Below are 17,769 nucleotides of genomic sequence, written 5' to 3'. Positions count from 1 at the left end.
ATTATAGCTCTGGCTTTTTGGCATCGCTTGACAAAAAGATCCATAATAACCTTTCAGCAGTTCCAGTTAGAGGGAACTGGACTCCATCCTCTGTTTGTTTTGGGTTTTTTACCCATCATAGATTTTTTCAGACCAGACTATTTTATTTCCACTCCTATTTTTTTTTTTTTTTTCGATCAGAAAAATAAAGTTACAGTAAAGCAAATATGAATATTTGTCATTAGGTTTGTCATTAATATCATTCAGTTACCTCATTTGCATTTCAAAGCTGGCATTGTTTCACATATCAGTTATAGAAACATGATATCAACCAAGACAACATAACCTGGCATAACTTTGTCTTATGTGGTTGCTTCTAACATTGGCTGTCATGAAGCTGTTATGAAACTATTATTAATCACAGTTTCCCTGACCTGAGAGAAAATTGGTTCAATTTGGACTAGTCATTAAAATGTCATTAAGTGTTGCTACATTTTTAAATGACTTTTAAATACCTTATTGAAGGCGATAGGCAGTGGGACAGTTTTCTTTGTGGACTTGCAGAACTAATATTTGGCTTGGCAGCTGGGTAAACAGGTCTCTCTATGAGAGCCAGGCTTCCAGGTTGAGGCTGTTTATTTATTTTGAACACAGAAGCTCAGTGGTAGTGCTGTTGCCTTACACCAACAGGGTCCTGGGCATGAACTAGGGGGGCTCAGGAGTTTACATGCAACCCCCCCTCAATGTAAGTTCTCATAATATGCAGCAAATATTAGTCCATTAGATGGTTGTTACCAGCTAATGAAAACTTGTATTGTCTTTCTGAGAACATTAGCATTGCAGTCATGGCCATCTTAACAAACAGCAGCTTATGTGCTAATACTCAAAGGCTTAATGCTTACTATGCTATGTGAAGATAAAATGTTATGAGCTTCACATTGGTAGCTTAATTTGCTATTCTGCTTCTTTTACTCTCCACACGGCCCAACCACAGCAATTTCAAGAGGGCGAATGCTGGACACAAATTTCACAAAGGACCTAAAAAAATACAGCAACAATGACAGCATATCAGTACAAAAAAGCATAACGGTAACAATGTCATCAGAGTTCAAAAAAATAATTGTAATTTTATATTATTTAAGAACATCACATAGGCTTAATTGTTTACATTTTGAGTGACATTCACATGACCCTGGTTTAAAAGTAGAATCCAGATACAGTTCAAAGTTATGGAAGTCAAAGGAAATGCAGCAACACTTGATCATACTCAGCTTAGAGAGGTGCAGTACTGAATCATCAGTGTCTGCCTTGCATTTTTTCTACAAACACTTAACTCTGAAACAATTATGAACATGTATTGTTACATTCTTACGCATGCCTGGTTTTTCCTCTAAAATAGAACACCCAAGAACAACTGTAAAGCAGAAAACTGCAGAGAGTTACATATAACTCATAATGACAGGAAGCTCCTGAAGGAACCCTTGCCTTGATAGGTAGGGTGATGGCTTTCAACTTCTCTGAGAAAAGTCTCACTAAAAAAATATTACCGTGGAATGAACAAATAGGTTCGCCTTCTAATATCATTCTTGCTCTGAATAAGAAGTAACATGCTCTCTTGTTTGAACATATCATCATTATGATTCATTAAACCAAGTTACTATTGTTAGTATAACAAAATCAAAATAAAAAGCATGCACGCACAAAAGGATCATCGTATATCTGTATGGCTGCTGTGTTCAGGTATCACGGTCATGAGATATTTGGTTACATCTGAAACATAAGATTTGTTCAGGATTGGGTGTTAGCTTTCTTGTTTGTCACTTTTTCCTTATTTGCTGCCACTACACTGCGCTTTGTTTCATGCGATGCGATGTACAGCAGTCCTGTACACTTACTGAAGGCAGACGTTTCAGTCTTTCCTGTGTAACCCATCGCCCGACTGTACCTTTCTTCCCACTACAAACTGCTATTTGCTCATTTGTGGTGTGGACTCCCTGCAAAGTATGTACTTCTACACAAAACAGCAAAGCAATAACAAACACACAAATCCCAGATCCATTTTAAAATCCCCGGAATATGTGTCCGAGAAACCCATATGGAGAACATAACTAGTGAAGTCCTCTGCAATTTTCTGCATTATGACATTCCAGCAGACTTTTTGCCCTCAAGAAACAAAGTAACAAAAGATAGCGCTACCGTGTCTGCACATACACTGCTGAAGGTGTATTTGTGTGTCTGTGCAAGAGAGAGAGAGCAAATGTGTGCAGTTTCTGAGTAGAAACTCATGAGGTCGAGAGACAATTAAAAGGAATAGAGGAATTATCATACAGTGAAGTCATCGACCCAGCTAAGGTGGTTATGAGTTACTGATAAAAACAACCACTGTACTTGTATGATGCTAATTAATGTTTATCATTCTGGATATTGGCAGTTCCTGCTGTTGAAACTTTGTCATGTGAGGACAGTGTCTTGGTAATTAACTTGTCCTTTATGGACTAGACTTTGAGGAAGATCAAGCACTTGAATTAGAGCACAGCTTGTGTTTATTTCCTCTTGTATAAGGAAAAAACTTTAGTGTGACGGCACCACCTTATAATGTTCCATTCCAGTCTTTAACACTTTTCTGAAGACGTTATATTTACAGCATGTTTGGTGAATAGTCAGGTCTTTAAAGCATAATCTTTTTGCACTTGTGTTACAGATGTTGTTGCTAAGCCAGAACCCTTGCAACCAAATAAGGCTGCACTGAAATTAAACAGATTGATATCGAGCACAAATGAATCAAAGTTCAACTGAAGCAAGTTTTATTTCAGTGGCAACTTAAATTAGAAGCGGATCTCAGCACAAACTGTAGGTTCTGCTGAACTGTGCTGAACATTACCTGTCAAATCTGGGAGAGGGCGGGGGAGGTGAGAACGAGGGAGACAAGAGCCTAAGCCTTGTGGGAGACAATTTGAATCTTGACAATTAGTCTCTGCTGTCGCTTGGTTTGATCTCACACTGTGAAAAATGTTTTCAGGAGCTTTAATTGTGTAAAGAGCACATTTTGGAATGCTAATTAGAAACCTGCTCCACTCATTTTTCAGGGTTAAATCATACATTCAGAAGTGAGGATGATGCTATGATGGCAAGCATTTATCACAGACGCATCATTATACATGGTGACAAATCAGTTTACATGTGGGATGACTTCCCTCTCTGACTGCATGACAAAAATGAAGAAGGCAAACTGAAAGAGTTGCAAACACTAACAATTGTTAATCATTTTTTACCCCCACGCCTGAGTTGGCCTGATCGTGTCGTGCCCGCTCTTGCCATGCTTGCCTCTTGTGGTGTGCATAATGAAAAGAATGGAGCCGTCAGTCATAATGGCTCTCTAAATAGCATTTTCTGCTTTATTAGTCATACTTAATGGTGTTGAAGGGGTTGTGAGTGATGCAAAATCCCTTTGTTCAGAGCCCTTCTCTTACTGTGAATGCTTCTTGATCGAAAAAAGATTCCCTGACAATTGAGGCTGAATGTGTTTTACACGCTGGGCTTACTTTGCCTATTTTAGAGGGGAACTGTAGATGTTCTCATCAAAAAGATTGATGGCATGAGCATGGAAATAAAAGAGGTGGATACAGTTCGCACAGTACCATAACAGGCAGTGCCACAGCAGGTAGGTAGATGGACCAAAAAAAGGAGGCTCCATTCATTTTAGATAGACGGCGCCTTTGATGTTGCATCAGAACAAACAAATGGAAAAAAAAGAAAAACAGTAATACAGCACCAATCCATACGCTGGATTACTATATGTAAGTAAAAATGGAAACCAATTATTAATATTCACCAGAGCCGAAAATGAATGCTTGATTTTCACACTGTTAGCCACGTAGGTATTTGGCAGTGTCTTGACTCTACATGTGAGAAATACCTCATATATTTAGAAATGCATGTTTTAAGCTGACCCTTTGCCCACTGATATTCTTCACAGATCAGAATAACAGAGAGAAGAAGAAGTGGTATGCTTACGCTGAATGTCAATTGTGACACTGGTCTCTTTGCCGTTGGGGACTGCCTTGTTGGAGGCCTTACAGATGATCTGCTGACCTGTCTCAATGTTGGAAGGCGATAGGTAGAGTGTGCTTACGGTGCTTTCCCTCTTGCCATCCCGGAGCAAGGTCTGCAAAGAGGGAAGAAATACAGAGCAAAGTTAAGACAGTTCTGTGGATGAATGCTTAAGCCTCTAAATCTATGCCAAGTTTGTTTTGTTGTTCTAATGGATTACCATAGTGGGACCTTGGATTGGCTTTATCATAAGCAATAAATAGAACCTGAGCTATTTTTATGCTGAGCAGAGTACTGAACTCCAAATGCTGCAGAATCCGAGGGATATTGGATTGTATCTTCAATAGTCCCAATTCAAGCTGGGATTATAAATTGTTTAAGTGACGCACAAACAGAGAAAAGAGGCGGAAGAAACGCTTTGCTGGATAAGCTTTGATGGAAAAGGTATAAAATTGTTGCAAAAAGGCAGAAAATTTATGTATACACAAATCTACTCCCTTGGGGATCCAGAGACAAACCCTCAGAACACTCTAGCCTGTAGTTTTACTGCAAAGCAGATTGATATAAAAAAAAAAAGTAGAAATATATTTCTTGAGTTTGCTTTTGTGTGTCTGGAGAGCTGCGCTCTAGTGCATGGCTTGTCATACTCCACAAAGGAAATCAATCTTCTTTTCAGCGTTCATCCTCTGAGCCCTACATTGTGGAAGCCATCTGGAATCAGTTGGTAGCGCTCAGTAGCTCTCACGCTCCCTCAAACGCTCAGGGGAGGGCTCTGGGAGTCTATGTTAACCAGTGCGGGACAGAACAAAGTCACTGACTAGAACAAATTGCTTGGGCAACAGGGCACAGTGTGGTCAACCACAAAGTCAGGATGCATTTCCCTGCCATCTTTTTAAAGCAGGCTCACTGTTGCTCTGCATTTCTTGAAGACACAAAAAAGACCTTCCTATTGAAGAACACCAAAATATTTTACTCCTACGTTGACCAGAAGAAGCTCAGTTGACTTGCTTTACTGCACTGGTAACTTTGGTTTTACCTCCCAAAAATACATCCAGTACTTGCCCTTAACTTTGTATAATTTTGTAGCCAACCATTCAATAAGAAAAATACTGATGATCAGATCCTACATCTACTCAGCCGTTAGTTAACTACTGCAGGCTGTTGAGTATATTTCGATTTATAACGTATGCTGTTTAAATGACATAACTAAAACTTTGCATGTTTTTAGTACTCTGTACTAAAATGCAACATATAGATTCCATCTACCATTACCAGTACCCATTAATCATTTTCCTGAGTCAAACTGAGATTCATTGCCAAAGTACAAACCAGTGGTAATTATCCATTCATTTCTGCACTTAATGTGAACATTTTAATTATCCACATTTATGCTGTCTTTCTCACCTAAGCATACTATATTGTAAATAGCATGATTAAAATGTCATGGAAGTTGTAAAACCTCATGGCTAGGCATTTCCAGGAAAAGACTCTGATCAAATTAAAATATGTCAGGGAAGAGTATCTACTAAACGCGTTTGAGATTAGAAACTCTGTATTACTGATGCGGAGAAAAAAAGTATTCTCTTGTAATGGGATATTAGATCCCTTGCATACTTGTGGGAAGCCCATTTGTATGTGAAGAACCATGTGATGAAATTCATAACTGTGCATGAGTCACTTCTAAAGCAGAACACATTGGCTGTCAGACGCGGGATATGTCAATGTAATATCCTTTCTGACACAATCAGGATTGTTTCCCTCGTCGCTTTGGACCTGTCTGAAGTCATTAATCTTAGAAAAGGGGTTAGCTGGCTGCAGCATTGAATTCAACACCATGCCACATTATAATTTGATAAATTTTTATATTCATCTCCTAAAGCCATGTGAAGAATATTTTTACCATGGCAGGAGATGAATGACAAAATAACTGGACTGAGAGGGAATGAGTTGGCTTTTTTTAAGCTATAGTTATTAGGTACTAGGTAATTTCTGACCTCCAAAGGGTTACAAAAAAGGTGAAAATTGGTTATTAATAAATGTTAGCTGGAGTTTCAAGATGGGCATCTCAGTATGTCTTTTTTTCTCTCATTTTACTGGGGTCTAATATTTCCTTGCTTTGTAGACTAATTTGGTCTGGCTTAAGTAGGGGTATACCGTGCTTTCTGTGGCTTTCATTTAAGAGACAGACAGCCTTCTTTCTCACAAAAACAGCATCACAGCTAGATAGGCCCCTGGCCAGCTAATATAGCAATACCTACATAAAAGCTAAATGTAAAGCTGTGACTGCCAATCAAAGCTTTAACCTAACATGAAAGTGACTTGGAAAACAAGCATGCAAGTAAACAAAAGAAATCTACTAAAATAGGTTGCCTGAGAACTGAACGATGTCCAATAACGGCTCATCTAGAGGTGTTAAGTTTATATCCATAGAGACTGATGATTGCAGCTCTGAGCATGTTTGTTTGATGGAGAAGTAAAAAATCCAAACTAACAAACAAATAAAAGAAAATCATATGCCAGTGGTTTACGGTGCTTCATTAACATAGAATAGCACAACCCCAGTACTGAGACCAGGTTTTAAGGTCTGGATAAAGTGCGTCGACCAAATTATTCAGAAACAGTATTAATAACAAGGGAGAACCCTGACTTAGAATGAATTCAGACACATGTCAAAATCACGAGTGTTATAAGTAATGCATATCCCAAGTGAAACATAACTCTGAGCAGCCAAATGTATCTAGGAAAGAAAGTAACAGTCCATACTGAAGACAGATCACCTCAGCATAAAGCATAAAAAATTCTGGAAGCTAATCTTCCCCTAAGTGGCTGCATGTAAAAAAGAAATGGGTAATGGAGAGAAAGAGAAAGAATGAACTATGAGCTTTTCTTTAGTGAGTGGTTTCAAAAAGAATATCCATTTAGTTAACTAGTCATTAAAATACATGAACCTAATTAATAATTTATTAAATAAAACTTGACATACATACCAGAAAAGTTCATCTACTGTTAGTCCGAAATACTGTGATTACTCTGAAGCTCTCTTCTATTTGTATTTTTCTCAAATTGTAATACATGTAGCCAAAAGCAAAATTTTTTTGTCATTTAATGTCATTTAATATACAGTTAATTTAAGTGCAAAGGTTTATAGCCACCTCTAATTTTTTTAATGAAGTTATGAGCAATAGTTCTCCAGACATTCTGACAGTCTTTCACAGTTTCTCTTTGGACATTGGCTACTTTTTCCACTCATTTTCAGTCCAGTTCTTGTGCCTGACCATTTTCAGACCTTTGTTTGGTTGTTAATAATGAATGAATCATTCAAGCATAAATTGGTTTTTCTTCCACTGTACTCAAGGAATGAACCAGTGTTGTGTCTAGATATGAAACAAAGAACCAATTTTAAATAGTATGTGCATGTCATAAAAACACATAATTTGTTCCCATTTCTTTAGTCCGATCTATAAAAAATCTCAAAGATAACACAGTATGAAAGGCACAAAATAGTATTTTTGTATCAGCAAGGAGCTATTAGTTAAAACCTTGGTATAGCTCAGTATGGTGTGCAGTGTGTCCTCAAAAAATTTGAGGAAATTGGAAGAAAGTTGAAGACATAAGCAGATGCAACCGGCCTAAGATAAAACTAAACTCTAGCTAAAAGCTATGTACATAAGAAAAGGGAAAAAAAAACCTGAGCAACAGTACAAGTTAATAGAAAAACACACAACAGAAAACTATCAATTATGGATTGACCTTCCCAGAGCCCGGATCTCAAAATTACTGAAACAGTGAGATCATCAGTGAACAGAACAGACATAGCACAGGACAAAAGGCAGCCAACATTCAACGTTACAAAGTATCCCGAAGACTACTTACATAAATTGCTTAAGAGAGTTCAGGCTGTGTTGAAGAATAAAGGTGATCATACCAAATATTGACTTTTAAACTCGAGCTTTGTACAAACTCTGTTTTTGCCTCATAAACTATGTTTCAATGTATGCTTGTTTGTTTTTCAATCAATTATTTAATCTTTTACCCATTTTCCTAGCAAAGTATAAGAGAATGAAGGAAGTCTCGAAACCTTTGCATAGTACTGTATATAGATATAAATTTATATATAATTTTTGCCTAATAAGAAAATTTACATGCAATTTGCTACTTGTCAACACCAACATAAACTTAATTAAAACTGGAAAATCTGTAAAATCATAAGAAAAATTAAATTACATTTTTTGACATTAAGATGACCTAATTAAACTTTGAAGGCATACACAGTGATGCTGGTAAATGTACCGTGTAAAAATATATATATATAATTGTTATTTTTCTAATAATTCTTCCAAAATTACTTTGACCTGATCAAATTATTTACATTCAAACAGTTTTCCATTTTTAATCTACACCACAAAATGTTCCTCTTCTCTGGAGTTAATTGCACACAACTTGGCACGATATATATATGAAATATATACTTTTATTTCTTTTGTTTTTTCACATGGTAACTGAGGTTAAACAGGTTTCTTTTACTTAACTCAACTCATGGTTTTCAAAAGCTGTTGAATCCAATTAATCGAAGTGATCTATATTTCACCTTTACTTTTAATATTTAATAAATGAGGTTAATTGGATTGTCAAAATCTTTTGAGATCTTTTTAAAATGGAACCAGTGATTACGTGTACAGTTGAAACTAAGGAGCCCTTTGACTTACATCATTACACCTGTCTCAAAACAAAAACAAATGCGACACAATAATGCTCGACCAAATTTTAATTAGTTACTTTATTTGTAAGTATTTCCCTTCCCATTATGCAGTGAGTGTGATGATTAAAATACAATAAAGTGCTCTAATTACACAAACCTCCCATGGCTTTATGAGAAAAAAAACTCATAATGGAATAAGGGACAGTAAAAAAAAAGCAGCTGTGTTAAATATTTCTGAGGGTTGAAAAAAAAAAAAACCAGACAAAAACTAAAAAAAAAAAATGTTTCTTGCTAACACTGATATTATCAACTTCATATGACCTTTAGCACCTTTACCTGGCATTAAAAGGTGACAAAGCAGAGACTGTATACAAAATGGTGAACAAGAATGGCTCATAAAAATATAATTCCTTCCTTTTTTTTGTTCTTTTTCCCCCTTCTACCACTGAGATAATCCTCTATCTCCCATTCTCAGGTTGCTACCAAAGCACATAGTGAAGAATGACTTCATGGTAAGGAAGTGCATCATGTTCTTCAAAAGATTTGTTGCACCATTCCAACACAAATGTATCATGGAGCAAATTTGCACACCTCCTAAGCACAGCTCAGACCTTGAGGCTGTGTGTTACAAACAGCCCTTTGCAGTTTTCTGCTGAGCAGCTCCACTGGAGCAGACGGGAGCTGAGAATTGAGCATTGTTCAATAATTTACTCAAGCCCAAGCAAGTCTTGACATTTGAACCACTCACCTTACTTTTCTCTCTAATTATTTGGGGTGCCTCCTCCGTAATACACCACAGTTTATATTTACTGAAAGCTACCCTCACTAATGATAAGCAATGCATCATTTAAGTTGCTCTCTTCCATGTGAGAACTGACGCGCATTTTTTGCCAAGCAATGGCGTTAATCATACATTTTCTCTTTAACCACTGGTCCAGTAAATAGTTTGCTAAGAGCTCGTGGAAATGAGGTTTTGAGGCCTTTAGTGGAAAATTATCTTCGGGTCAGAACCATCATTACTTTTGACATCATCAGGAAAGCTATTTCTGTGAATCCTCCACCACATCTGCTCACATTAGTCCTCTACATCTGTGGGAAATGAGAAGACCATCAGATCGGATGACGATGATGTAGTCTCCCACACTGCTCTTTGGATCCACAAAGGAGTCATGTTCTTTTAATTGACCCCCCCCAACCTCACTTCATAATGTTAGGCAATAGAGATAAAAGAGGAGAGACACACATCATTCGCCTCAACACAGACATGTGAGCATCCATCAGCTACCAACACAGAATGTCCCCATATCTGCCTTCGCTCTGAGAGGAAGTGAAGGCAGGAAGCGCACTCCCCGCCCAGTATTAGCAAACGGCACCTCCAGCAATCACTTTATTCAAAACGACCTGGTGCTGTACCACAGTCCAATCAATGGCATTTATATGCTCTTTGAAAAAAGCCGATAATGGGATGAGGCAGTACAGGGAGCGAGGGAAGGCGGGGGAGGTGTTAGTGCTCTAAAGTGCCGAGTCTCTTTATGTCCTTTGTTTAAATAGAAATAGAACATGACAGTGCTGAATGGACGATTAGCCTTAAGGGCTAATGTCAGTCAAGAGTCTATGGGGATCAGGTGATCCAAACATTGGGCTGGTGTGAATGGGCACTGTTGTGTACCGCAGCATCAAAAGCGTGATCTGTCATTGAGACTCATACTGTGGCATGAAAAGGTTCAGACAGATTCCAGCAGCAAAAGTGACATCGTCAAATTTTTTAGGGTGGTGGGATAAATGCCACTGAAGGAAAAGATCTAAACACTGAAGACAAACTCAAAGCCATGGATAGCTCTGTGATCTCACCACTATTTGAGTTGCTTTGGATACTGGAGGGAAAAAAAAGAAAGGAAAAAAAGCCGTATTTTAGTAATTCAAACGCAATCGGAATTTTCAAGGGACTGCATTTTTAAAAGCAATCCATCCATCGGTCACTCGGCGGAAGGGTAAAATTGGAGTAGAGTATAATTTAGGGAAAGAAAATGTTAATAATTGTAAAAAATAATAGCAAATCAAGTAATATAAAAAAAATTCCACTCTTGCGTCATCACGTCATCAACAGCCCTTTTCCAGGTGGTCTGCATACCTGGAATGACACACACCTCTATGCTTACCTTGGAGTACATGGCCCCATTAAGGACCTCTCCATTGCGGATCCAGATAATTGAGGCCGCAGGTTTGGCATTGTCAGCATGGCAGGTCAGATTGAGTGGGTCACCGGCCCTTAGGCTTACAACTGGCCCTCCGCTGATGACTGGGTCTTCTGGAGGAACTATTGATCAGAGACAGAGGCAAAGAAAGACAGGCCGTTAGTAAAATGTGTAGACGTGAGATCAAGCTATTGTTTAATGTGTGATATATTTATGTTGATAGCAAAGTTGGGCATATTGACACCCGTATAGCATTATGATCCAAAAAGTTCAGATGACCCAAATAACACAAAACTGCCGAAAAGTAATGCCTGCTACGAATTCACAGCAAAACCCTAACTATATATCAGAGTTAGTTTCATTTTAATGGGTGCACTTATGATGCCAACAGGGGACAAAATGCTAGTTCATTGTATCAAATTAGGTTTCTTCAGAAAACAAAACCTGCAACTAGTGTTAGGTGTTCATTAAAGGTAATGACTGCAGAGAAAAATGTATTTACCACACACCTAATGGAAAACTCAGTGAATGGTGTGGTTTCAAAGCAAGGAAAGCTTTGCAGACTGAAGTCCCAGCATGACTCTCTAAACAACAATAAACTCTATCATCACTCATTGCAGACTCAGCACATATGTGTCAGCATTAAACATAATTCAGACACACAGATGTACATTTCCTCTCTTTATTTCTTATTGTGTCGACAAATACAGCAGAAGGACAAAAGCAGTGCTACAGTGTTGTATGTGTCTCTAATGGCACTGATCAAAGTCATATTCCCATTTTACCCATGAGCTGATCTGTTTTCTCACTCTTTTTTTTATAAGTGAAACTGCAGTGAATTATTGATTGACCTGAGTGCTCATTACAATGCAGATCTGGGGCAAGATGAAATCAAAGGCTGCAGGCAGCTGCCATATTCCCGTGCAATAGCATCATGATTGGAAGAAAGGTTGTTATGGGTTAGAGTTATGCTGTCAAACAGATGTGAGAAGAATGAAACCAGAGAAAATGCAATTTGGGTTCTTTCTGGACATTGAATGACAATATGTATAAGAGCACTCTTTAGTGGCAACATTAGGGCTGGATGGCGTGCACTCAGCTATGCTGCTCTGTTGCTCACTCTTTAAATAACTGAAAAAAATGTTATAACTTAACTTAGTTTTAGTTCAACGTTGCTAAATGTGTTTTTAACAACACCGCTAGTTAAATCTCAGACCCAGAGAGCTGCATTTACAGTGAGAAGAACATTGTATTCCTTGCATATATTTCTGTTTATTTCCAGTGCCGCATTTTAGACTCACTTTTGTTTCCCACTCAACACTCTATTAAATTAGACATAATGCAAAACAAACCCTTCCGACTGAGCTTACTACATTCAGTATTCAGTTGTTCATTTTGAAGCAGTTACAGGAAACAGGTTCTCATTGAGGTTAGTGGTAAATACTGTTTATCAGAAATGTACTGCGCACAATAATAAGGTGACTATTTTGGGATTTTTGTCTGCAGATCCCTTTTAGATACAGCAGGAAATAATCGAACAAGAAGAGGCGGCGCTCGTCTTGTACTGTGGCTTGGAAACATGTATTCACTGAGCAGATGCAGTTTTAGAGTTTTAAATTGCACTAAACAAAGACCAATTCCTATGTTGACAAAAAGTTCTTCAAGCTGTGTTTGCTGCATTTTAAGACGTTGTATTGGTAAAATGGTCACCTATCTTTGTAGTTTGAATACACATATAGAGCCTGGTCATAAGGGTAACACAGCACTCCCGTAACAAAGACGTGCAGATCTTGGTCTTCATGCTGTGGTTGATTAGTGTAAGGGTAGATTTATGCTACTGTGACTAATATCATTGTATTACATAACATTATTGATTAAAATGTGGAAATGGGAAAAATCTTTATTAATCAAATAATCTGCAAGCATCACCATCACTACCACTTTTTTTGAGTAAATAAAGGCTTATTCAGACCAGCGTGGGAACAATGAAGTCTGTACTCTGGCTAGACCTAACTCTGACCAATCAGACCAGGAAAACTGCTATTTCAAAGACAGTTCAGACTCACTGATTCCTATTATGTACTTGAGTGTGAAAGGCAGTGTTAATTCTGGCTGGCTCCCTTTCATCTGTACTTCGTTAATATGCGGAGGATCGGGAGAGGTAGAGGAATCTCAGGTCAGCACAAGCAGATAAGACAAGACAGTGTGCTGATCTAGGCAAGTAAGAAAGAATCTTTGTGAGAATGTGGTCACCACCTGGTTCTTTATCAGCAATTGGAGCAAGGTCAAAAAGATCACTTCATGTTATTCTTTTGCTAAGAATAGAGATTCAGCATGGCATGCAAATGCGAGAGAGAGTAAGAGACTGAAAAAAAGGCAGCATTATGAGCCTGGACTAGTCCAGAAAGCTCTGCCATCTGTCAATAAATAAAAAAAAGTGAGGCTCAGTAATGACACTTTGACTGTTGATTGCAAAAATACAAACCTACTGGTTTGCTGGCAGCGTTCCTTTGCACATATGACTGAAACATTAATTAAATGACAAGCAAGAAGGTTTTATATGGAGGGGGGATATAAGAGCTATTAGGAATTGCCAAGATTATTTCGCTAATCATCACAACAGCAGCAGTAACAACCTCGATCAGGACAGGATGTTAGCTGATTTAAAAATGATAGGGAAAATTTTGGTCCGCTCTCCCAAACAAAATAGTCCCAGTTCAAGATTATATTAGGGATACCTTGACTTAATTTTTTTTTTTTTAATGTTTTGAATCATGGCACAACAATCGGCTATATTGAGTTCAAACTGCTCACTTGGTCATGGGCTCTCTTCTCATTCAATCATTCTGTTGCTGGCTTATTTTTGTGTTTTCGGCCATTGTACCGTTGCACCATTCAAACCTTTCCTAAACTTCAGGTCAAAACATTTTTTTCAGCGAGCCCATGAAGGAAAGCCCCTCTTTCCTTCAGTTCGATCAGAGAGACTTTGCTGTTTGTTTAAAACATGCTACCAAGGCCTAGTTGAAGTTGTGGTGTGTTTCTCTTAGCACACCTATTCAGAGTTTTCCTTGTTGTGAACATGTGCTGTTCCATTACTCTTGGGTCCTTTAGAAATATTTATGTAGTTCTTTTTTCCCGGGGATGTACATCTCTACGTTTTCGCATAAAGCTGTGATCAAGTCATTATCTGGACTTTCTTGCAAGTCATGGACTCGGGCTTGAATACCACACATTCATGTAAGGTGATATAAAGCTTAAACTGACTGAAGTCTCACATAAAAGGTGTTGTTCAAGGAATGTTCAAGGAAACTTTCCTCTCTTGCATACGTTCTAACAAATCAGTTTTCTGTAAATAGGTGCTCAGCTAGGGTCGTAGGGTGATTCTAGTAATGAGTGTTGTTATACTCTCCCAGGTTGTTTTAGTAAGTAACTGTATGGACCCTTTTGACCTTTTTATAGTCCCAGTTGTTTATTATTCAGCTTTACGTATTCCTCTGAGAGGTGCAAAGTGGACCGTGCAAGAGGAGTTTATGATTTCATGCATAGTGCCGTTACATGGAAGAGGGAGTCGCAGCGAAAACAGCACTCTGGGTACGGTTTCAGGTCATGTCTCTCTGGAGGGATGCTTGCCAGGAAAACACAAAGGGTAAATGGGGAATATAACAAGGAGATGAAGGACATGCCTGGCTGCCTCCATCCAGCATACCTTTGTATCTTTCTGTCCTTCACAGTGTTTGAGGTCTTATGCAGAGTGTGTCAATATGGAGACAGTTTGTGACAGCCTGGGCTGAAATTGTTGGTTGTGTTAATAAAAAAAAAGCCACAACTTGTGATCATCGCCACTAAAGGAGCACGAAGAATGTTCTATTCAAAACAGAAATGCAGTTAAACTTGGCGCAGAGGAATTGGGAACATCTGACCAATAACCTAGCAATCATTGAATATATAAATGACCAAAAAATATGATTAAAATAGATCTTTCTCTTCATCTAAGATCTTTCACTGATATCGCCTTATGACTGCCAGGTCTGACAGTTATACAGAGGCCAAACCTTGAACTTGAATCAGCCATCATCATTACTGGGCTGTTTGCAAACTCGGCAGTCCCTAATGGTTCTAAATTAGCTCTTTACTGCAGCCATTCGATGGACTTGGCATAAGTGTGGTCAGTGGTACAGATTGATCACTCCTCTTTAATTACAGGGCTGACTCATTGCAAACTCTGCTCCACTCTGTCCGTTTTTTTTCTTCTCTCGGATAATAATTTAATCCCTTTCAAGGCTTTCTCAAATTTGCATTCGTCTGTGCAAATTTGCTGGCGTGAATTCACACGGACATCAACTTTTGCAGGTATTTCGGTGATTACACGTTTAATACAAATAAGCAGATGACTGATTGCTGAATTGCCACGAAGCGGTTTGTTTTACGCATGTATTAATCAAACATGCAGCATTGGCAGTGGCTGCAGCTCAAGATTTAGGTAAAGACTAACTGTAAGATACAGCCAGTTCATTACTTTCATCATTTGAAAGCTTTCTTTGGGCCTGATTTGAGTGTGTGTTTTGATCCGGTGGCTTCAGATCATAAATGTCATAGTGGGTTCTAAGGAGCCTTTTATTTATTTCTGGGATAAATCCAAATTGCTCTGTCAAAACTCACATTCATTTACCTCATCTGATGCTTCATAAGTCTCAGGATTCATTTATGTGCTTCGCGTCGCTATAAATGTCTGACTACATGCCTCTATCAGAGTGAGTGAAAACAGACAACGATGTCAGAAAAACATAGAATTCAGTGAGATCATTTACTGGTAGTGTATAATCAATTAGACCACAGCATATTGATGTGTAATTAACAGTGAAAAGCAGTAAGTCTGTCAGCTCCAACAGGGGCTTGAATAAACCCAGGGGATCATAAAGCTGCCTTTTGTCTCACGATACATATGAATTATCCAAACACTGGACATAAAGCTTGAATTTATGTGATAGCATGCACTAGAGTTGGCTCGTGATGATCCTGCTGAGTTTTTAGGAAACCAGCACTGGGAGAAGTCCTCCAAAGCAGCCAGTGAAATCTTGTGAGCACCCCAGCTTTCCAGGAGTGCGAGCAAGGAGGAAAAGCAATTTGGAGGCAAATGAATGAGAGAGCTCCACATAAGGTGGCTGGACGATGTAGGGGAGGGGAAGGCTGGCAACGTGTCAGCTGTGCTTCGGCGGACGTGTCCTGAACATCAATGTGATTCCTGACTTTCCTGTCTATTCCTGAAGAATACTTGCACGGGCTGCCTGTCACCCTGCCGCGACAGCTTGCAGAGTTTGTGAAAGACAGATCAGGAAAAACAGAAGAGTAGAAGGGAGGAATACCCAGCGCAGGGTGGATACAAGAGACATGTGTGGCTCACTGGCCCAAATCACCGGCCCTCTTCAAGTGCTGTCATAGTACATCTGTTTGGAAGCAGAAGATCTTCAGCCATGACTGTGCACATGCATGAGACAGGAGAACAAGTAAGAGTGAATAAAAATGAAATGAAAAGGAAAATAAGAGAAACAAACAAAATGGCAGATTGCAGTTGCAAAAACAACAGCACAGCACTGATTTGTAGAAAATCCATGGCGCCATGGTGGAAATATGAAATAATAAGTTGCTAGAAAAGAAAAAGAAGAGTAAAGAGAGTAAAGAGAGAGGTAGAGGAAGAAAGCAGCTGGACGCCAATGGGACAGTAAGGGGAGATGATCAAAAGGTGCAAACTAACTAATTTTTGCTAAATTTTAATATGTACAGTGTAGAAACACAGCACGAGTCGGCATCATGATCTCTGCGAACACTGCCAAATAAAATGGAGGGAAGGAAGGATGAAGATGAGATGAGGAGTGGGTAGATGCCAGAGCTGTCAGAGATGTGCACTGCTTGCTCCGTCACAGCGCAGCCATGTGCAGCCCTAAGCTGCTCTCCACAGATTGGGAGGGTGCTGACATTGCTTCTCACCACCCAGCTGAGTTGTGCTCTATAATTACGTGTGTATTATGTATGTATGTTTGAATTTAAGGAGTGTGGTGTGTATGTGTGTGCGTGTGTGTGTGTGTGTGTGTGTGTGTGGGGGGGGGGTTGTTAGGCAAGGTCAAAATCCAAGTTCCAACTCACAGTTAAAAGTAAAAACTTTTCATTCAAAATTTCTGGCAGTTATCAGCCCTTGTTGTTATATTTTCTTAAGCCAATTATTAGTTTGCTGACAAGAATTACAGTCAACTGAAGAAAACTGACTCACTGAGTAGTGCGGTGCATTCAAATTAGCTCAGCACCTGTACACAGTCGGTGCTGTTGTTTCGCGGCACATGAATTCATGTCATTTCTTCTCCTTCTGTTCAAATGCTGAGAAGGAAAAAAAAAACCCCAACAAAAAAACCAAACATCCTACATACAGTCTGTCTGCCATAATCGCACACCTGCTCACTGCCTCTGATACCATAGATGTAGTTATTGTCCCATCTCATGTTGCAGAAAAGGCAGTGTAATGTGAATGTTACAGTCAAGTTTTCTCCCAGAATGACTGCCGTTTAGGACACCTTATCTCTCATTATACTACTGAGATGCTTGGCTAGGCTTAAATTACCTTTTGTAAAAGACAAATTGGTTACTTACAAGGAAATCTGCAAAGAATTTAATAAGGGTTCCTCAAAATGTGGCTCAAACAGCAGTATCCGGTAAAAAGGATACTGATATGGCTGACTTCGGTGACTGTAACTTTAACCTTTAATGAAAAAACGAAGAATCAAAATCTTAATAAAAGAAAGATCACGTGCAACTAATACAGAAAATACAGGTCTTCTATATAAGCTTTCACTTGCC

The 17,769-nt window shown here is 38.7% G+C and overlaps 1 protein-coding gene across 8 annotated transcripts in view; it reads right to left on the bottom strand.

Annotated features, from left to right (window-relative positions):
* Positions 1-17,769, bottom strand: part of kirrel3b (kirre like nephrin family adhesion molecule 3b) — a 169,872-nt gene that overhangs the window by 39,149 nt on the left and 112,954 nt on the right. For 5 of the 8 annotated variants that reach the window (XM_040009547.1, XM_040009548.1, XM_040009552.1 and 2 more), the window contains exons 5-6: positions 10,876-11,045; positions 3,994-4,144 (exon numbers count right to left, since the gene is read on the bottom strand). In XM_040009547.1, the coding sequence (XP_039865481.1) occupies positions 3,994-4,144; positions 10,876-11,045 (321 nt within the window). The remainder of the gene's footprint in view (positions 1-3,993; positions 4,145-10,875; positions 11,046-17,769) is intronic. The other 3 variants (XM_040009549.1, XM_040009551.1, XM_040009555.1) reach the window with 1 other exon arrangement.

The sequence above is a fragment of the Simochromis diagramma genome, unplaced genomic scaffold (assembly GCF_900408965.1).
Source record: "Simochromis diagramma unplaced genomic scaffold, fSimDia1.1 OVJJ01000344.1, whole genome shotgun sequence".
Classification (NCBI taxonomy): domain Eukaryota; kingdom Metazoa; phylum Chordata; class Actinopteri; order Cichliformes; family Cichlidae; genus Simochromis; species Simochromis diagramma.
Note: the sequence above shows the minus strand (reverse complement) of the source record. Positions and strands in the feature narration are given on the sequence as shown.